Source organism: Schistocerca gregaria, chromosome 2 (genome assembly GCF_023897955.1).
Source record: "Schistocerca gregaria isolate iqSchGreg1 chromosome 2, iqSchGreg1.2, whole genome shotgun sequence".
Classification (NCBI taxonomy): domain Eukaryota; kingdom Metazoa; phylum Arthropoda; class Insecta; order Orthoptera; family Acrididae; genus Schistocerca; species Schistocerca gregaria.
Genome location: NC_064921.1, coordinates 736,600,710 through 736,623,868, shown reverse-complemented (window position 1 = coordinate 736,623,868; position 23,159 = coordinate 736,600,710). Strand labels below are relative to the sequence as shown.

General features: G+C 39.7%; 1 protein-coding gene across 2 annotated transcripts in view; it reads left to right on the top strand.

Moving 5' to 3' along the window:
• Window positions 1–23,159, top strand: part of LOC126334888 (coatomer subunit delta) — a 110,823-nt gene that overhangs the window by 72,617 nt on the left and 15,047 nt on the right. For both annotated transcript variants that reach the window (XM_049997588.1, XM_049997587.1), the window contains 2 exons: window positions 7,089–7,254; window positions 11,862–12,009. In XM_049997588.1, coding sequence (XP_049853545.1) covers window positions 7,089–7,254; window positions 11,862–12,009 — 314 coding nt within the window. The remainder of the gene's footprint in view (window positions 1–7,088; window positions 7,255–11,861; window positions 12,010–23,159) is intronic.

Genomic DNA, 23,159 nt, shown 5'->3' with positions numbered 1-23,159 from the left:
TTGGTTTAGCTTTATCTACACATTCAATATCCTCTCTGTCAAAGTGGTTTAAGTATTTCTAATTTAAGTAATAGCCTCCTCCTCCTCCTCCTCTCTCTCTCTCTCTCTCTCTCTCTCTCTCTCTCTCTCTCTCTCTCTCTCTCTCTCTCTCTCCCCACCAGTCCAAAGAAAATGTGGAACATATGGGTTGCATCAAAATTCGTAGTTATTTGAAATAAATTTTATTTCTTTGTGCCCCTATGTAATCGAAACTGTACAGTACCCTCAAACATAGTAAATATTTTTGCTATGCTGCCCTTTCATGATGTGTAATTTTTTGTGGACTAATGAGTGCACAACCTCAATACATTGTGTTTGTAATTACGATGTGAAAGAAGCCATACAAGAGTCAGTAGTGTAAAATCGAATCCCAAATTTTGCAACCAAATATTCTGGAATTATGTTGGTGGGAGTGATAACAGAATAGTATTAATAACTATTCTGACATGGTATATAATAAGATTATTTACAAACTAAAGATTAAATTACAGAGTGAATTTTTCACTGTGATTCTCTGCTACGGAGTGTGCACATATTTGAAACTTATCAGCAAATTAAAACTATATGCCAGTTGGGAACTCAGGTCTGGCAACATTTCCCTCTCGCAGTCGAGTGCTCTAGTAACCGAGCTATACAAGCATGACTCACAACCCATCCTCACAGCTTTACTTCTGTCAGTTCGTCACCTCCTACCTTCCAAACTCCACATAAGTTCATATGTGTGACTTGTAGGACTCACACTGCTGGAAGGAAGGGTATAGTGGGGAAAAGGCTTAGCCACAGGCTATGTTATTGTTTAAAGAATGAATTTTCACTGTACAGCATAATGTTTGGTGATTTTAAACTTTGTGACAGATTAAAACTGTGCAGATGGTCATGAGTCGTGGTTGGATATTTCTGCCTGTAGGGCAATTTCCCGTGAAAGGCGAAGGTCTCAGTTTTGAATACTAGTCTGGCATACAATTTTAACTTGCCCCAAAGTTTCGAATCTTCTGTAAACAATGTCCCGGGCTGTGGATAAGCCATTGTTTCGTTGTGTCCTTTAATCTTGGAGTGTAGTTCAACAGGGAATGCAAGAGAACTTGAGCGAAGTTTTGGGGGGAGGATGGGTGGGGGGTAAGACAGAGGTACTGATGGAAGTAATGCTGTGAGTGCTGGTTGTGAGTCATGCTTGAATAGCTCAGTTGGTAAAACACATGCCCCCTGAAAGGCAGAAGTCCCAAGTTTGAGTCCCAGTCCAGTATACAGTTTTAATCTTCCAGGAAATTTCAAACATTTGAAGCGAAAGGTGGATGTATTATTGTAACACTTTTCAACATAAACAGTTTTCATTTTAAGTGTTGTGGTGGGTCTTGTGAATGATAATGCCTCTGTCACCTTAGGAAACCAAATCTATAGGAGATGTCAAATCTTCAAACTATTATTAGCACTATATTAGTAAGACATTTGCTGAACACATCTTCAAATTATTCACCTTTTTTCCAGTATTACTCCATTTACACCACCATAGATTCGACACACTGCTGAGTGAACATAATTTCATTATGAAATCTGTTGCACTCCATGAGCATGGCACACACCGAACACAGCTTAAATTCTCTCTTTCTCTATTTCTGCTTTATTTATTCACCATAATTTCATTGCTGTTCAGTGAATTGTGTGGGGAAAAATCTGACTTGTATGCTTTTTCAGTCTGATATTATTGCTCATTGTTAGGTCCACATCATCATCATAAAAAAATTAATGGTGACACAAATATAGAAAAAGATAGGCTGCTACTTATCGTTAAAATTAAGTTGCAGACAGGCACAATTAAAGGAGACTTCCATAAAGCTTTCAGCCAGAGCCTTCATCAGCTAAAGAGAAACACACACCATTCGTACACACAAGCAAGCACACGTCATGCACACAAGATCACCAGCTCCACACTTTGTAAGGAATCTACATTTAAGAATGTCAAATGAAGTCATTGATGTGATGGAATGTTAAACTTTAGTACACATTCACATGCATACAGGCTTAAACAACAAAGTGTAGTTCTGAGTAGATCCTTTCTTTTTGTCGAAGTATTCGTAGCAAAGTTCCTGAATTTACTGCCTTCCAGGAAAACTCTCGCACTCAAATTATTTTTGGCTGAAACCTGAAGTGGAAAGCCCTGAATATTTATCGAGTTGTGGAACATATGTCAGAAAGAAAGATTAGAGGCCATAGGAGGGGGGAGTGTTCATTGCAGCTGACAAAAATATTGTCCCTATTGAGGTCGAAGTAGGGTGCGACAGTGAAGTTATCTGGTCACTTATACTGAAAAGCCCAAGAAACCGGCACACCCGCTTAATATCCTGTAGGGCCCCCATGAGCTACAGGAGTGCTGCGACATAACGTGGCATGGACTTGACTAATGTTTGAAGTAGTGCTGGAGGGAACTGACATCATGAATCCTGCAGGGCTGTCCATAAATCCTTAAGAGTACTAGGGGGTGGAGATCTCTTCTGAACAGCACATTGCAAGGCTTCCCAGATATGCTCAATAATGTTAATGCCTGGGGAATTTGGTGGCCAGTGGAAGTGTTTAAACTTGGAACAGCGTTTCTGGAGCCACTCTGTAGCAGTTTTGGATGTCTGGGGTGTCGCATTGTCCTGCTGGAATTTCCCAAGTCCGTCGGAATGCACCATAGATATGAATTGATGCAGCTGATCAGACAGGATGCTTACATACGTGTCACCTGTCAGAATCGAACCTAAACATATCAGGGGTCCCATATCACTGCAGGTGCACAAGCCCCACACCATTACAGAGCCTCAACCAGCTCAAACAGACATTCAGGGTCCATGGATTCATGAGGCTGTCACTGTACCCGTACATGTCCACCCGCTCAATACAATTTGAAATGATACTCATCTGACCAGGCAACATGTTTGCTGTTATCAACAATCCAATGTCAGTTTTGATGGGTCTAGGCATGGCAAAAAGCTTTGTGTTATGCAGTCATCAAGGGTACACGAATGGGCCTTTGGCCCCATAAGCCCATATTGATGATGTTTCGTTGACTGGTTTGCACGTTGACTTGTTGATGGCCCAGTATTGAAATCTGCAGCAATTTTCAGAAGGATTGCACTTCTGTCACGTTAAACGATTCTCTCAGTCATTGTTGGTCCCATTCTTGCAGGATATTTTTCTGGTCACAGCGATGACAGAGATTTAATGTTGTACCAGATTCCTGGTATTAATGGTGCACTCATGAAAGGGTCATACAGGAAAATACCCACTTCATTGCTACCTCAGAGATACTGTGTCCCATCGCTCGTGCATGTTCAACTCTTGATAACCTGCCATTGTAGCAGCAGTAACAAATCTAACAACTGTGCCAGACACTTGTCATCTTATATAGGCATTGCAGACCGCAGTGTCATATTCTGCTTGTTTACATATTTCTGTATTGGAATAGTGCGACTGCTACGGTCGCAGGTTCGAATCCTGCCTCGGGCATGGATGTGTGTGATGTCTTTAGGTTAGTTAGGTTTAAGTAGTTCTAAGTTCTAGGGGACTAATGACCACAGCAGTTGAGTCCCATAGTGCTCAGAGCCATTTTTTGTATTGGAATACGCGTGCCTATACCAGTTTCTTTGGTGCTTCAGCGTATAACAGGTGTAGGTGAAACCAAGTTAATTGCTGGATATTTTTAGCGGCCGCCCAGTTCTGCTGAGTCATTCAAAGAGAGTCTACGGTCAGTAGCAATTAAATAACCAGATCATGCAATACTAGTTGGAGGTGACTTTAACCTACCAAGGGTAGAGTGGGATGTCTTTGGATTAATTGTAGGGGTGCAGACGCAGTCATGTGAAATACTTTTGAACACTTTTTCTGAAAACTATCTTAAGCAGCTAGCTCAGCAGCCCACATGCAGTGAAAATATCGTAGACATTGTAACTACAAATAGGCCCTATCCTATCAACAATGTCAGTGTTGAAATGGGGATTAGCGATCATGATATCATTATAGCAACTGTGGTTACAAAAGTTAATAAATCAGTAAGAACGCTAGGAGAGTGTTTCTTCTAGGTAGAACAGATAAGTAATTGTTAGTATCTCTCTTAGAGAGTTCAAGCAAGATAGACATAAAGGGATTATGGGCAAAGTTCAAGTAGATTTAAATTGTGGTCTGGAGAGTTATCTGCCAGTAAATGGATAAAGGATTGAAATGACCACCACCCATGGTTTAATAATGAAATCTGGAAGATGCTGAGGAAGCAGAGGCTGTTGCAGTGTTGATTCGAAAGGGAATACACAAAATTCAACACGCTAAGGTTAGTAGATATGCATTGGTGAACAGATCTATGTGTGAAGCACACAACTACCACCACAGTCATAGCTTAGCAAATTCTGGCAGAGAATTCGAGAAAATTATGGTCCTATGTAAAATCGCTAAGTGGGTCTAGGGTTTCCATTTAGACCCTTGTTGAACAGTCTGGTGTGACAGTTGAAGATAGCAAAAGGAAAGCTGAAGTTTTAAATTTCACATTCAAGAAATCGCACACACAGGAGAGTTGTACAAACGTATTGTCATTTAGACCATCAGACAGGCTTATGTATGGATGACATAGTAATAAGTTTCCCTGGCATAGAGAAACGACTAAAAGATTTGAAAGCAAATAAGTCAAGAAGTTTGGAAGGAATCCTAATTCAGTTTTACAAAGAGTACACTAAGGCATTGGCCCCTTATCTAGCTTGCATTTATTGTGAATCCCTCACCCAATGCAAAGTCTCAAATGACTGGAAAAAAGTGCAGGTGACTCCTGTATACAAGAACCCCAAAATTATAGACCAATTTCCGTAGCTTGGATTTGTTACAGAATCCTTGAACATATTCTCAGTTTAAGTATAATAAATTTTCTTGAGACTGAGAAGCTTATTTCCATGAGTCAACATTGTTTTAGAAAGCATCGCTCGTGCAAAACTCAGCTAGCCCTTCTCTCATGTTATACTGTGAACTATAGATGAAGGGCAACATGCAGATTCCATATTTCTAGATTTTGGGAAAGCATTTGATACAGTGCCCCAGTGCAGGGTGTTAATGAAGGTATGAGCATATAGAATAAATTCTCAGGTAAGTTAATGAGTGCCTCAAAGACTTCGTAAGCAATATAACCCAGTATATTGTCCTCGGCAGTCAGTGTTCATCAGAAAGAGGGATATCATCGGGTGTGTCCCAGGGAAATGTGAAAGGACTGCTGTTGTCCTCTACACACATATGTACATAAATCTTTTGGCGTGTGTGTGTGTGGGGGGGGGGGGGGGGAGACATCATTCTGTGGTTGTTTGCTGACGATGCTGTGGTGTATGGTAAGTTTGAGTGACTGTAGGAAGATACGAGACGACATAGACAAAATTTCTAGTTGGTGTGATGTGTCGCAGCTAGCTCTAAATGTGGGAAAATGTAAGTTAATGCAGGTGAGTAGGAAAAACAAATCTGTAATGTTCGGATACAGCATTAGTAGTGTACTGCTGGACACAGTCATGTTGTTAAAATATATGGCTGTAACATTTCAAAGTTATATGAAATGGAATGAGCACATGAGAACTGTGATAGGGAAGGCGAATGGTCAACTTTAGTTTATTGGTTGAATTTTAGGAAAAGGTGGTTCATCTGTAAAGGAGGCCACAAGTAGGATGCTGGTGCAACCTATTCCTGAATACTGCTCAAGTGTTTGGGATCCGTACCAAATTGGATTAAAGGAAGACGTTGGAGCAGTTCAGAGGCGGGCTGCTAGATTTGTTACTAGAAGGTTCAAACAACACGTTACGGAGGTGCTTAGGGAATCCAAGTGGGTATCCTTAGAGGGAAGGTGATGCTCTTTTCGAAGAACACTTTTGAGAAAATTTAGAGAACCAGCATTTGAAGTTGACATCCGAATGATTCTCCAGCTGCCAACATACATTGCACATACGGACTACGAAGATAAGATTCAAGAAATTAGGGCTGACACAGAGGCATATAGGCAGTCCTTATTCCCTCACTCTATTTGCGAGTGGATCATGAAAGCAAATTAGTAGTTGTACAGAGTAACCTCTGCTACACACCGTACGGTGGTTTGTGTAGCTTCTGTGTAGTTGTAAGTGTAGATGTACTTAAAGTAACCTGCAAGTAACAACAAATTAAATTCAACTTCGAAATAATAGCCTTCCAACTAGAAACCTAAGAGTCAGGTAAATACTTATTGGGTTAGTGGCCAACTGAAATCATCACATTCTTATGCTAGAGGTGTTTCAAGCAGAATGAGAAATTGGTAACTCCTCAAAATATTTCATTTTATTCACCTGTACTGTTGTTCTAGCCTAAAATGATTCCATTCATCTTACATTTGTTCATGGCAAACCTGTAACTTCCAATATAATTCTCAGACACACACAGAATTATCCGTCAGAAAGAAAGTGAGTTAAAATAATAGTGTCAGAAAAAGGATTTAGCATATTTAAAAAAAAAAAAAAAAAAAGCAGCACTTGAAACTGACAAGTAAACAGTTTCTTGAAATGTTGCAAGAGGCTAACAGTTTTACGTAGATTTATCATTTAGTTATGTTGTGATTGTTTGATTTGAGAGTATTTGCCTCATGCCAGTGCAGAGCTCTCATTCTTAATTGCAGATATACTACACATTTAATAAGTGCAACTACAAAGGAATGGCCCGCATCTCGTGGTCGTGCGGTAGCGTTCTCGCTTCCCACGCCCAGGTTAGATTCCCGGCGGGGTCAGGGATTTTATCTGCTTCGTGATGGCTGGGTGTTGTGTGATGTCCTTAGGTTAGTTAGGTTTAAGTAATTCTAAGTTCTAGGGGACTGATGAGCATAGATGTTAAATCCCATAGTGCTCAGAGCCATACAAAGCAATAGATTACAATTGAATTACATTCTGAACCCTCAACCTCCTCCTTACCTGCAACCCCCCCCCCTCCCCCGCCCAATAAAAAGACAATAGCTGTAAATAAGAAAGTTGTTTTAGTAATAATAATAATAAAATTAAGTTTTCAAATTCCATCTGCTGCATTATTTACAGCGTACATATGCGACAGGAGGAACGACTATTGTTGAGGGTAGGACGTGATGGTGGTCTGCAAAGTTTTGAGCTTCATGGCCTGATAACCCTGCGCATTGTAGATGAAAAATATGGACGCATAAGAGTTCAATTAGAAAACAACGATACACATGGCATTCAGTTACAGGTAAGAAATTTTCCTTTATTGTTTCGATTGTAGTGGATGTACACCGGGAAATAAGCATTTGTGTCTTAACATCCATTTAATTCAGTAAATTGAACATTTTGTTCTAATTTCTTGTTTTTATTGTTGTATTTTAAACAATATTTCTAGTTTGATGTTGACTTGCTAAGAGGCATGTGTTGGTCGTGGCATTCATTCTCAAACATTTATAAAGCATGTGTTGCCAATTTTATGATTGTATCCAAAAACAAAGATGATGTGACTTACCAAACAAAAGCGCTGGCAGGTCGATAGACACACATACAAACACAAACATACACACAACCAACAGTTGCTTCTTCAGGAAAGAGGGAAGGAGAGGGGGGGAAGAAGAAGAAGAAGAAGAAGAAGAAGAAGCAACCGTTGGTTGCGAAAGCTTGAATTTTGTGTGTATGTTTGTGTTCGTTTGTGTTTGTTTGTGTGTCTATCGACCTGCCAGCGCTTTTGTTTGGTAACACACATCATCTTTGTTTTTAGATATATTTTTCCCACGTGGAATGTTTCCCTCTATTATATTCATATCGTCAGTTTGATGATTATTATTATTAACAGCAGCTCTGTCAGTGCAGCCTCAGTAGGCGAGGCTTGAAAAGAAAAATCCAAGGTTTGAAAATAGTTACTGAATATAAATACTGCAACTGTTGACAGAATCATTAACAAACAGTTTAAGTAATTTAATAAAGTTGCAGGTTCACTGTCAACGAAGTGTTGAAACTGGGGGGAAGAAAATATCCATTTCAAAGGGGGGTAATCTTAATTTTTACCACCAGTACAGCTTTTGCATGTAATACATCTTTCCATATTCGCTTATTGATAGCAGATTAACTGAATCATTACCATTTTAAAACCAAATCATATAGATAAATTCTTCACTCATAAAAATGGAAAATAATCAGAGGAAAGGAATATGCTGATAAATGGGATTTGTTTTAACGAATGTTCATAACTGTATGGATGCACATTACCCTTTACAGTAATTTTGGTAGCTTTTTCTCCCCCAGAATAGTTTTTTGTACTCGTAATCAGCTATAATATGTAAGGAAAGGGCGAATCTTCTTTGTATTAAAAAGCTGAAATTTAAAAAAAAACTTGTTTTGCAGCAAAATTCAAAGAATCCGTTTTTTATGAATATGCAGATGCAAGGGCTTTGAAAATGGTAAACTCCAATTGCTGACTTGAGATGTAAAAACTTGGATCAGAATTAATGTGTAAAGAATTAGAGTATCTTCCGTCAGTGTGCTACTGTTCAAATAAACTGTATTATTATTAGAATGAGATTTTCACTCTGCAGCGGAGTGTGCACTGATATGAAACTTACTGGCAGATTAAAACTGTGTGCCCGACCGAGACTCGAACTCGGGACTTTGCCTTTTGCGGGCAAGTGCTCTACCATCTGAGCTACTGAAGAACGACTCATGCCCGGTACTCACAGCTTTACTTCTGCCAGTATTTTTGTATTATTATTTTTTGTGGGTCCATTACTCGCATTTTGGACACTCTGCTTCTGTTAGCAGTGTGAATATGGTGGTGTTATAGATTGTTCAAATGAAACAAGTGTTTTCAAAAGCTTGTAATACTGACATTGTGTATAGTAGAGAATAAATAACTTTTAGTATTTGAAAGTCACATCAGTGTCCAAATTGTAACCAAGCTGTGCCTTTCCCATATTCACAGTAGTGGCACAAAAGCAGGAACAAGAGAGAAAAAATTCTCTCTCTCTCTCTCTCTCTCTCTCTCTCTCTATCTATCTATCTATCTATCTATCTCCCCCCCTCTCTCCCTCCTCCCCCCTCTCTCCCTCCTCCCCCCTCTCTCCCTCCTCCCCCCTCTCTCCCTCCTCCCCCCTCTCTCCCTCCTCCCCCCTCTCTCCCTCCTCCCCCCTCTCTCCCTCCTCCCCCCTCTCTCCCTCCTCCCCCCTCTCTCCCTCCTCCCCCCTCTCTCCCTCCTCCCCCCTCTCTCCCTCCTCCCCCCTCTCTCCCTCCTCCCCCCTCTCTCCCTCCTCCCCCCTCTCTCCCCCTCTCCTACTGTGTAATGAGTGGAAGTGCAGTGATGAAAATATTGGACTTACACTGGGAGGATGATGGTTCAGATCATACAAGCTTAGGTTTTCCGAAATCTCTTCACACTAGATATGCAGAAATTGTTCAGTTGAAAGTTTTAGAATTTTGTTAGTCTGAAGCTTCTGAGTTGATTATTCTGTCTTGCTACATCCTGAATGCTTGATCATGTGCAAGTCATGAAGCACATATTGAAAATGGCTTTTAAGTTGTCAGATAAGGAAGGAATGAAATACATAGAACAGCTGCAGCTGGCATCAGAGGTAGTTGAAAGGTGGTGAAATTGAAAGGCAAGCAGAAACTAGCAGTGATAATGATATTTAAGATGGTGCTTTTATAGAAGCAAGACAAATACCTTCGCCAAAACCAGCATGTCATTCAGAAGGTGTGTTAATCAATACAACAGAGGAAAACAGTGGAAGAGGTAGTTGGCAGTTACCTATACCATTTTCTGTTGACTTTTTGGAAGAGGCGAGTCAGAATTGGTGGCTTTGAATTGAATCTTGAATGCACCTTACAGGCTGCAAAAGCAAAAGGTTTTGTGACAGACAGCAGATCAACACCACTTTTAGAAGAGAAACATCAAAATTCACAACTCTGCTAGTTCTTACCAGCTGTTCAAATGTGACACTATGCTAAAACCTATAAAGCTGTGCACAAAGAGAGGAGCCCAGTGGCAACTTGGAAACAACAGGTGGTGTATTATGTTTCTTTATGTGGAGGAACTAGAAATTGATAAGTCACATGGTCAAAAGGCTGGGGACAACAGTTCTTTCACAATGCAGTAGAGAGAGAGAGAGAGAGAGAGAGAGAGAGAGAGAGAGAGAGAGAGAGAGTGAGTGTATGAATTTTTTGCGCTTCGATAACTGACAAGTTTACTTTGGTGTCTGAAGTAAAGACTCATTTAATTGAAAATTGTATGCTGCAGTACAGTCCAGGACAGAACATCACAATTAATAAACAGCTCTTTCCCCACTAAAGCCTCAAAATTTACACAGTACATGGCTAGTTATCCAGATAAATTTAGCATTGCTTTTTGTTGGCAGCAGATGTAAACACCATATATTTGGTGATTTGATTTCCATGTCTGGCAAAGGATGAATATTGATGACTGAATCAAACTCTTTCCGAATACATCATCCTGAAGATTATGACACCATTCTTTAGAAGTGGAAGGAATGTAAGATCAGATAATTTTTTTCATGTCTTTGCACATGACTGAAATATTGAAAGATAAGGGTATAAGCCTAGTGGATACAGTAAAACGTTTGAGAAGAGAGGTACATCAGTAACATGTCAGAAGCTTCACTGTTCGTAACTGCTGTGATCAATCATGGAGATGCAGTATTGTCTTTTTATCAAGGCAAAGAAAAATAAATATGTTCTTGCTCTCAGTACACTTGGGATGCCTACATTTTTAATAAAATGAGATGTGGAATGGATGTACTGGACCAAATAGCTGGAAAATACTCTACGATAGCAGCTTCAGTATAAGTATTTTGCAAAATGTTGGACTTGGTTGAAATAAATTCATAGATTCACTTCAGAGCAATTACAAGAAAAGTTATCAGCTGTAAGTAGTTTCTACAAGATTTGAATCAGGGTCTAAGACATGAACAAGTGAATAATACATGCAAAAATGTGTTTCCTGTGCTGTGATCAGCAGTGTGTCAAATAATGAAAACAAACCAGTGAGTGAGAAATGTAGACAGTAGTGCATTGTGTCGGAATGCAAAAAGGGGGCATTTGATATACATGAACACGTTGTTTGTGTTTGGCAATCGTGGTTATGAGAAAACATAATTTTATTTTCTATGGTATTGTTATCCTAAAATAAATCCCGTCACAAATGAAAATAACGTATGACGTCAGTTTGAATGTTCTTTTTATAAATAAAGTTTTTCTTAGAGTGTAACAATGTGTTAAAATGGAAGAAAGGGTAGCTCTGCCACTACAGTTAATTTGGCCTCCACTGCGGTTATAGATATTCAAAAAGTTCAAGTTTCAGTGTTAAGGTAAGTGCCGAAATGGTTCCTTAGGAAAAAAAGGCGGTAATTTTTCTTCCTAACATTCCCCAGTATCAGTGTGTGCTCCATCTCTAATGACTTTGCCATTGTTGGGGCATTAACAGCTGAACTTCCCTTTTCTTTTTACTACTTTGCGTTTCTTCTCTTTGTTGGCTGATGATATATTTTAAATACATTTTAAGTGAAATGTCACATGGTGGCAACCTGATAAACTCTTATCATGTTGTTCCATACACATTTACATGTTGCTTATTGATATTGAGGCCTTAATTCAACTACCTATATTTGACATAAGTAGCAGCATGAACTTTTTCCATTGCTTGAGTAAGGACATGATGTAGTGAAATTGTGCATTTTGAATGTGTGAGGTGGTGCTTGCATTAATGCATGGCAGAAGAGTTACTTTCAAGGCAGAAAGTGATATTTAAGATGTATGAAAAAAGTCTCTAATGACAAGATGATGAAACTTACTTTTTTTTCCTTGTAGACTCATCCCAATTTGGACAAAGAGTTGTTCAAGAACAAGTGTCAGATTGGCCTAAAGAATCCCTCTAAGCCTTTTCCTTTGCATACGGATGTTGGTGTTCTCAAATGGAGATTCCAGTCTCAGGAAGAAAGCAACATACCACTCTCCAGTAAGGATCAATTTGTTGTTGCATTTGCTGTATTTACATTTATTAATGTTTCGTGTATCACTTATAGTTTAATGTTGAGTTGAGATTCTGAAATTAAATGTGATATGGATCTCCCATGATTATTAGCATATCTCATTAGCTTAGTATTTGTAAAACAATTTCTTTTCATTCTGGAAATGAGAATAATATCTAATATATAAGGAAAAAAGATTGTTGAACTTGTAAACATGCTTCAGTTGTATGCAAGATGCCTGATAAAAAACATGGACATCCTAGACAGATCACAAATAACTTGGGATATGAAAAGGTGGTTTGTGACAAGAGACAATATACAAAGAAACAAGTAACTTGCTGTACGATCCGATGCTCATAACTTTTTACCAATGAGCTGTTGTGGCAACTATCTTTTTTCTAGTTCTCTTGTAATGAAAATGTTCCTCTTTTTATATCACTCGAGCTATTGAAAAACAGATTGCAGTAATGAGATTCATGTTAAGATTTGGAGAGAAATTTTTCTTAAAAAGGGGTTGGAAAATGATCAAAAAGGACGCAGATATTGTCAGAAAAATGTATTTAGGCAGCAGATATTGGAGAGAACTCTGCACTGTGTCACAAACCTTGACATTCACATTAAATATGTATAATGCACTTTGTGCAAAACATGGCATTGTAAACATTAATTAGCACAGTAGGTGTAAAACAAATCATAGAATTGTAAATAAAGAGATACTGAATGAAATGTGCTTGGTTGCCAAAGGGTGATGCATGAACGCTTCAGTGATTTCAGTATCGGAACCTTATCAGAAACAGAAGTTCTGGTTATGTTTGAAGGCTATCAGTGATACTGTATTCTCGCTATATACTTGCGAATGACACAGGAACCAGAACTGAGATTAGCAAAGTGAAAGAACAAATGCAGAACTGTATTTTCAAATGTTCATTTAAAAAGGAAGACAGAACTTCATTTTCAAGATAGAAGAGCACTGCCCCACTTTAGTTAATACACCACAGCAGATATGAGGAATATATAGATTAGTATTAGTGGTGTTAAGAAAAAACTGAAATTGGTAAAATTGAACAAGGCCAACAGACCGATAGAAACAATGAGATTCTATGGAAAAGTTGCAGCAGATTGAGCCTCATTTTAGCCACAAGTGTGTAAAAGAAGGGTGGTAGCAACAGTAATCTGCAAAGCTGCAATCCAATATCCAAGATTGGCAACTTCCTTTAAATGAGAGCCGGTCTCGGTGGGCTAAACTTCACAGGGACATAGTGTGTGGGGAGCACGGGCAGGCCAAGGCCCGGCCTGTCCCAGATTTGCTCGTTCCTTCTGGGAAGTACCCAGTACAGCGCAACATTTCATTTAGTATTGCGGTGCAACATTTTTCGGCTGGCACGATTCTCTTAAGTTCAGCAGAATCATGGTGTCAGCACTGTTTACCCTTTGCTGTTTGTTCATGGTATCATGATGGTATGATGGACATTCACAGGTCCAGTGTCTGCACGAAAAGAGGCAGTCAAGCAACATATCAACACAGATCATTAAAAATTAATGTGAAGGACAGAAAAGAGGGGTAACAACTCCCAGTATCTATTATGCAGTTGCAAAGGACATTAGAAAACCGTACAGAAAGAATTAAAACACTTATTTGACAATGAAAAAGAAAGAAATTACAGCAATCAACAGGCTGGATTCATTGTAGTACTTTGTGCCAAATTTGCAGGTGTGGGCCAGGTGAAGAAATTAAATTGAACTTCTAAAGTCACATTATTGTACTGTCTGTTGCAACAGTTTTTGATGTAACTGAATTAAAAGTATGGAGACTTTATATATCACTGCAAAGTATGTTGGTTAAAATGAGGGGTGTGTCTGGAATGATTCTTCGATTTAAAGCCTGCTACTGTTGAATGTATGAAGGAAGGAGTAGTGCAGAAACAAGAGTTAGAACATCTGGAATGGATTGCAGACCTCACATTTTAAGTAAACAAGACTTCATGCTGCCCATAGTAAGACATTGGGATGTGAAATAAACTTATTTGTCATTTGATGCATTTGCATTTAAAAAGAAAATCGTTTTGTATAAGAGAGAAATTCTGACAAAAAACACAATCCAGTTCCCTAAGCTTATACGCATGAAAGAAAATGCGAGGTTTGAAAGAATTATGAGGATAGTTTTCTAAATGTTTTTAAGGACACGGCCAACCGTTTTTAAGGGCACTACCAACCTTACATCTGTTTTCGAACTGTTTGCTGATTTAATTGAAAGTGCCCCTATGCACAGGCACATATAACTGTCTGATTTGCAGTGTAATTCCTGCTTTAAAGACAAGTCCTATTATGTTAAAACTGTCATGGGTGACTACATTGTTTTCCTCAGGTAAAGTTTCCACATCTCCACGATGATTTTGCAAATGGGATAAAATATTTCTATCAAAATATGTGTGTGAAAGACTTTTTTCGATTATGAAACTAAATAAGTCACCATTGCATGGGAACCTGTGTGCAAAAGCCTGTGAAATTGTCTCCATCTGTATGCCTATTGTTTTTATGAGATAAAAATTATGAGGTATCTTCAGTGTGCCAAACGAAGAAGTAGTACTGAAAATTTGTTTCATTTGTGATGTATGTTGTTGAGAAATATGAAACAAAGCTATACGCAGGACAACAGCATTGTAGTTAAATACACCCTTCTTCACTATCTTCCCACTCAGACAGTGCGGCGTGCCAGTAGTGGGAAACGTGCTGTTCAACTAAGTGCTACGGCGCACGGGCCAAGGCATGGCTAAAGAACCGAAGTCTTGGCAACCATGCTGTAAATATTCAGAACTGAAAAATTGTGCAATTCACAAAATACAGCGTAGTAGTATCCTTTAACTACAATAGTAATGTGTAACAAGTTGAATCAGTCAACTCATACAAATACCTGAGTGTAACAATTTGCAGGGATATAAAATGGAGTGTCTAAGGGTGGTCCATATCACTATTTTTTTTTTTAGGTCGCTAAAATCAACAGATCACTTGTTGTTAAAAATTGTATTTGCTGACAGGTTTCAGGTGTAGCCCATCGTCAGAACGTATTCCAAATGAAACATAATTGCCATAAAAGTGCAAGCACAACATATACATGGCATTTAAGAGCAACAACATTTGAAATTAAGTTTACATACCGTACAAAATGCCTAAGTGCATAGTATTCTGTCATATAATTACATTCTGGACACTATTGATAAACTTTGGCTGTTTCAAAAAGTATAACTGCCGGTACATATGGTCTTGTAGAAGAAGGTGTAATTAGATGAATTTTATTCAGCACTTGCAATACAAGAGTGCGGAGAGAACTGCCTCTGGCAAGAACACATACATTGTATACACAGCTATAGAAATTTCAGTACAATTATTCTTGCCATTTGTGGATACTTCTAGAATGCACTCAAACCAAATATAGAAATTAAATTGTACAGTCTAGGTGAGTTTTGAACTCACAATCCTTCATGCAACAGTTTAGTATCATACCCCCTACACCACGGTGCTACTCAGCTTCTTCTGCAACATTGCTCCCTCCTTACGAGAACAGTGTCTCAGTTTTACATTCTCTTAGTGTGAGAACGAGTCATCGGTCCTGCATACTCCGACTCTCAATGATTGATTCTCACCCTAGTGGTGATCTTCTTACAACTACTTTTGCCACTATGCTCTTCGTCACATTTCCACTTGTTGCCAGTCACTGGTGCTTCAAATTTACGCTGAGTTGCAGGACTCTTATAGGGCTTCATTCAAAGGACATGGATCGTAGCTCTGATCTTTCGTCACCTTGTGTCTGGGTTGAAATCTTCAACTTCATAAGTAACATCAGACAGCTGTCTTACAATCGCCTGAGGAGCTTCTCAGAGAGACCAACCTTCCAAACAGGAGTGAAGATCCAGACAAGGTCATTAGGTTGGTAGACAACAGGGCTGTGGCACGCGTCATACCTTTGGCGATCGTTTTCTTGAGCCTGCAGCGTGCAGAGTCGAGCTAACACCTGACCAATGTAGTCATCATCCACGTCATCAGGATGTAACAGAAACACATTGTCCACCATCTTAGTCGCCTCCCGCCCATGCAACAGGAAAAATGGCGTAAATCCTGTGGTGTCTTGTTTTTCGGTGTTGTAGGCAAATGTCACGAAAGGCAGCACCTCATCTCAGTTGCTCTGCTCAACATTGATAGGATGTCGGCCAAGATCTTATTAAGGCGTTCAATAAGCCCGTTAGTTCGCGGATGGTAGGCAGTAGTCATGTGATGAGTAATGTTGCACCGATGGTTTATCTCTGTCACAAGATTCGATTGAAAAACTTTTCCTCAATCCGTAATTAACGACCTTGGGGCACCGTGTTTTAATACAATGTCTTCCACGATGAATTTGGCTACCCCGAATGCTTCGGCTGTCTGCAAGGCTTTTGTAATGGCATAGCGCGTCAGATAATCAGTGCTAACAATAATCCATCTATTGCCACTAGCAGACGATGGAAATCGTCTGAGAAGGTCAATCCCAACATGCTGGAAAGGCATTTCAGCTGGTAGAGTTGGTAGGAGTTGGCCAGGTGGTTTCTGAGGAACTGCCTTTCTCTTCTGGCATTCTCGACAGTGCGACACATAGTGATGGACACTCCTAAATAAACCTGGCTAGAAAAATCTCTTGCGGATCCTATCATATGTCTTAATAAATCCTAAATGTCTGGCCTTAGGTGTGTTATGGAATTTATGTAGAATATCTAAGTGCATGTGTATAGGGATCACTGGTAGCCACCACTTTCCAAATGGATCAAAGTTTTTCTTGCAAAGTAATCCATTAAGTACCTTAAATTGCCCTTTCACATCCTCTGGCCAATTTAATGCAAGTACAATTTGAGATATCTTGGTGTCCTCCTCCTGCTCAGCAGAGAGACCCTGGAGTGCAGTGAGACAGACATTATCTTCATCAAAGTCTTGATGGTCTTGCACAGGGTTTCTTTAGAGACAGTCGGCATCTTGGTGTTTTCTTCCACTTTTGTACAGTATATGTCTTGAAGACATAGTGCCCACCTGGCGAGTTGTCCTGTTGGATCCTTAACACATGTCAACTAACAAAGTGAATGATGGTGTGTAACAACTGTGAATGGCCTTCCATAGAGGTACTGTCGAAACTTGCACATGGCCAAGATCACACCAAGACATTCTTTTTCTGTAGTTGAGTAGTTTCTCTTGGCTTTTGTAAGTGACCTACAAGCATAGGCTATAACCTACTCTTTTCCATCTGAAATTTGCAGCAGAACAGCACTGATCCCATACCCGCTGGCATCTGTGTGTAGTTCTGTAGGTGCTCTCTCATTATACAGACCAAATACAGTGTCATTTGTCAGAGCTTTTCGCACCACATCGAAAGAATCTTATTGAGCACCACCGCAGATAAATTTAACATCAGCTTTTAACAACTCTTTGAGTGACCTGGCTTTGATACAGAAGTCTTTGATGAAATGACGGTAATAAGAACATAATCTGTAGAAGCTTCTCACATATCTAATACTCTTAGGAACAGGAGATTCCGTTGTAGATTTCACCTTTTCTGGGTCTGGCCGCACACCTTCGTTTGATACAGGGTGTTCAAGTATTTTGATTTCTTTTGCTCCAAAGAGAGACTTTCTTGGATTAAGTTTGTCTGCCTTGTTGGAGACACTTAAGAACGGCCTCCAGTCTTTTTATATGTTCATCAAATGTGTCTGAGAACACTATAATTTCATCTAAATAACACACACACATTGTCCACTTCAGTTGCCTCAGAAGATTATCCATCATCCATTCAAAAGTTGCTGGTGCCATTAGACAAACCAAACAGCATTACCTTAAACTCATACAGACCCTCAGGGGTGATGAATGCAGTTTTCCCATGATCAGCCTCATCTACTTTGATTTGCCAATATCCCGAGAACATGTCCAAGGTTGAGAAACACTTAGCCCCCTTCAGACAATCTAGTGTATCATCAATTCGTGGAATAGGGTAAACGTCCTTTTTAGTTATCTTATTAAGCTTTCTGTAATCAACACAAAAGTGCCAACCACCATCCTTCTTCTTGACGAGGACCACTAGTGACGACCATGGGCTCTGCGAAGACCGAATGATATCATTCTTCATCATTTTCTCCACCTGGTTGCAAATTATTTGATGTTCCATTGCTGACACACAGTATGATCTCCGGCTTATTGGTTGATGGTCTCCAGTACTAATCCGGTGCATTCAGAGAAATCTTGAAGAATGGCAAGTACCTTCTGCTGTTGTTCCTTAGTGAGATCTGGTGACAGTCGAGCTAGAAGATCTTGTCTCTTATTGGTAGCGCTAATTTCACCCACAGACCAGACAGGGGAGGTATTTATGACGCTCATCTGTTCTTCAATTAACGGCTCAGTGTTTCCTACGCACACGCGTCTTGGAAGGATCTGCGGTACTCGGCGACAGTTAACTTTCAGCAGTTCACCGAATCCATTCTTAAATGAGACATCAGAGGCTGTGATGACCAAGTTATTCTTTAGTGGTTTGCTTCTCTTACATTCCACTACAAGATCCATGGGTTGATGCATGGCATGACATGTGACCGTTACCTTTCAAGCACTGACTGCAGGAATGATCATTTTATCCAGCACACATGGTCTCCACACACTCGGATGCGCAGCTTCCTGTCCACAGTATCTCATTTCTTCTAGCATAATCTTCGAGCGACTGCAATCTGTAATTGCCTGAGAAGCTTTCAAAAAGTCGCATCTGAGAATGATGTCATGACTACATTCTTGTAAGACGATGAATTCTAAGGGCTGTGTATGGCACTTATACCCACATGAATGACACATCTTCCTGTAGGTTTTACATATTTCCCATTAGCCGCCTTCAGCAGAGATGTTTTGTTGTCGACAAATTCGGTTTTCTGCAACTGGCAATGGTACTTCTCTGAAATGACTGAATATGATGCTCCAGAGTCCTCAAGAGCTTGGACTGATTGGCCATCCATGATGATATCGACATAGTTTCCTATTATTTTTGTAGTGATCGACGGCGGAGGATTTTTCTCTTCAGCGGCCTCACCTCCAAGGAAGGTCATACCCTTAAATTTTCCGGGTTGTAGTGGCTAGGTGATTGGCGGGAGCTTCTAAACAGCGATGGAGACCTTGATTGATGTGTTGGGGAGCGTACGCTCCAGTGGCTAGCTTGCGGCAAGTGATCTATGTCGTCCGGCACCCACATCTTCTTGTTCATCTTCGTCGTCCCAGACTTGGCGTCAGCTAAGATTGGTCTGCTGTCTTCTGTCACGACCGTCATTAAATACCCGCCGCCTTTCTCGACAGTAGTGCACCATATGTCCCAGTCGTCCACAGTGGAAAGCCATTGTAGGAACGTAACTCTGCGTGGGTCTCAACTTTTCCACCATTTTAAAGGGAAATGAAGGATGAGAAATTGGGTTCAATACCTTTACCACTTCCTCCCTTATGACTTCTTGAAGTGTCTCGGTTTTTTGCTCGCCGTGCAATCCAAGTGCCTTTTTACCTTCCTCTCTCACTATCTGATGAAGAACACTTGTGAAATCATTTGCTTCCTCCATCACAGGCATTGATACGACATTTGGAAGCCATTCAAACTTGTTGCATGTAATTCTTTTTTGATGCATTGTCTCGATATACTGGCACCACTTTATGAAGACAACTGCTGTCAAAACCACCTTCAGGAAGGGCTTGATACATGTCCTCAGTAACACCCTTCATGAGCTGTGAATCCTTATCTTCCTCCTTTGTTTTAGGATTCACTATTTTACACAGCTCCAAGACGTCTTGAATGTAGGATGCGGTAGTTTCTCCTGGACTCTGTGCCCTGCACTTTAGTTTATCTTCAGCCTTGCACTTCTGTTGTTGTGTGTCATTGAAATTCTTGCGCAGTTCCGCCTGGAATACTTCCTAGCTTGTGAACTTCTCGTTTTTCTCATACCATTGCTTGGCAGTGCCCTCCAAGTAAAAAAACACATTAGCCAAACACACGGTGTCATCCCATTTGTTAAATTTGGCTATACGCTCATAAACCTTTAGTCACTTGTTTGGATCTTGGCCATCACCACCAGAAAACCCGGAAGGATGTCTCATGTGGTGGCACACAATTGCTGTCATTGTAACGTCGTCTTCTTCTTATGTCTCCGATAGATTGCGATCTGTTGAATATGACTCGAACTCGGGTTTCTTGCCACATAAACGACGGCTCTGTCGTAGCCTGATGGAAGCCACTGTGTAATCGATAATGTGCACCATCACAAGTTCCATAACCCAACGTCTTCACCAGAATAATGTCATGTAGAAGAAGGCTTAATTAGGTGAGTGACAAACACTAACGTCACTTAATGAAGGTTTATTCAGCACTTGCACATACAGTAGTATGGAGCGAACTGCCTCTGGCCAGAAAACATACAGTGTATATATACAGCTACAGAACATTCCAGTAAAATGATTCTTGCCAGTTGTGGACACTTCTAGAATGTTCTTGAACCAAATATAGATATTAAAATTTTACAGTTCAGGCGAGTTTTGAACTCTTGACCCTTCATGCAACAGTTTAGTATCATACCCACTACACCACAGTGCTGCTTGGTTTCTTCTGCAACATTGCTCCTTCCTTCTGTGACAATATCACCAGGCAGTGTAGTTGTATAACTGTAGTTTCATTAAAAGCCTGCATTAAAAGTAGATGGACATATTAATAACAGAAATAGTATTAGAAAAATATTTAATAAATTGTGTGATTAATATTTAGAGGGCTGATGGGAAGGGTATGAAAGGGATGACTTGGGGAGCATATTGGGGAAGTCACAAATCAATTGAAATTCATACAGATGAGAGCCAGTAACGTAGAGCATTGTCAAATCTAACACTATAGAAGAAATAATTACGTGAAATATATAAAATTCTTAGGTACACTTTAAAAATTATTAATACATGCTGACATCGTTAAGCCTATAATGAAAACTACAGAGGGGACAGCCACTGTAGTTTTGTTAGATAATGCACCACATGTATGCAGGATAAAAATGAGACTATTGCAGTGTCATGTTAGGAGGGTGTACAGATGAAAATGCACCAGAAACTGTGATCTGGGTGAGGGAACTGGGATGGGAAGAAGGACATAAGGCTTGGAGTGATATTTATTGACTTACATACCATTGCACCAACAAGATTAGTATAAAATTCATGAACATGAAAATATTTATTAAAATGCAAAGAGAAAACTAAGCAATAATGAAAAGAGACTTAATGCTTCACGAGCCTTATACTGCAGAACAGATAACTACAGGGAAATTACATGTATTTGTGAAACATTGAAAAGCATGCTGACATTACAAAACAGTGTCAGGTTTGGCTGAGCCCATAAAGGCATTGACATCCTGTCAGTAACACAAGAGGCTAAAAACTGGAGGGTGCTTCATCTTGATTGGATATATCATAAACCCTGAAGGATCAAAAGATTCCATGAGGATATGTGAAAAGCTGGATTAGCTGACCAATATATGTTCAACAACTTTATGTTGCAATTTAAGGCCAAATGAAAGAATCATATAGGCCCAGTTGTGAGTAAAGCAGGTGGCAGACTTAGTAAAATACTGGGAAAATGCAATTGGACTACTAAGTAGATTCTTAAAGAAACTTTTGCATGAGCCGTCTTAAAAAGTAACTAAAATGTGAGCCCTTACAAAATATGACTAATAAGAATTTTGAACATGCATAGAGGAGAACAGCTTGAATGGTAATAGGTTTATTTCGACTCATGGGAGACTGTTTTAGAAATAAAAAATCTAAATGCAGGTGCTTGAAGATGTGTAACAACTATACTGTAATAGCCCCCTTGCAAAGTTTCAAGAACCAGCGTGAAGTGAGGACTCTAGAAATGTGTTGCAACCACTTATGTAATGCTCCCATAAGGTCTTCAAAGGCAAGATTAAAATAATTATAGCATATACAGAAGCTTTTAAAGGGAGAGAAAGAAACATAGTAGGTGAATATGGATTGGGGGTAAGAAACGAAAGAGGAAGCTGTCCGTTAGAATTTTGCACAGAGCATAACTTAATCATAGCTAACACTTGGTTCAAGAATCATAAAAGAAGGTTGTATACGTGGAAGAATTCCGGAGATACTAAAAGGTATCAGATAGATTATATAATGGTAAGACAGAGATTTAGGAACCAGGTTTTAAATTGTAAGACATTTCCTGGGGCAGATGTGGACTCTGACCACAATCTATTGGTTATGAACTGCAGATTAAAATTGAAGAAACTGCAAAAAGGTGGGAATTTAAGGAGATGGGACCTGGATAAACTGACTAAACCAGATGTTGTACAGAGTTTCAGGGAGAGCATAAGGGAACTGTTGACAGCAGTGGGGTAAAGAAGTACAGTAGAAGAAGAATGAGTAGGTCTGAGGGATGTAGTAGGGAAGGCAGCAGAGGATCAAGTAGGTAAAAAGATGAGGGCTAGTAGAAATCCTTGGGTAACAGAAGAAATATTGAATTTAATTGATGTAAGGAGGAAACATAAAAACGCAGTAAATGAAGCAGGCAAAAAGCAGTACAAACATCTCAAAAACGAGATTGACAGGAAGTGCAAAATGGCTAAGCAGGGATGGCTAGAGGACAAATGTAAGGATGTAGAGGCTTATCTGACTAGGGGGTAAGATAGATACTGCCTACAGGAAAATTAGAGACCTTTGGAGAAAAGAGAACCACTTGTATGAAATATCAAGAGCTCAGATGGAAACTCAGTCCTAACCAAAGAAGGGAAAGCAGAAAGGTGGAAGGAGTATATAAAGAGTCTAGACAAGGGCGATGTACTTGAGGACAATATTATAGAAATGGAAGAGAATGTAGATGAAGATGAAATGGGAGATATGATATTGCGTGAAGAGTTTGACAGAGCACTGAAAGACCTGAGCCGAAACAAGGCCCCGGGAGTAGACAACATTCCATTAGAACTACTGACGGCCTTGGGAGAGCCAGTCCTGACAAAACTCTACCCCCCCCCCCCCCAATTAAAAAAATAAATAAAAAATAACAAAACAAACACACACACACACACACCACTCTTTCTTTAATTTTTTAAGATGTTACTTAACT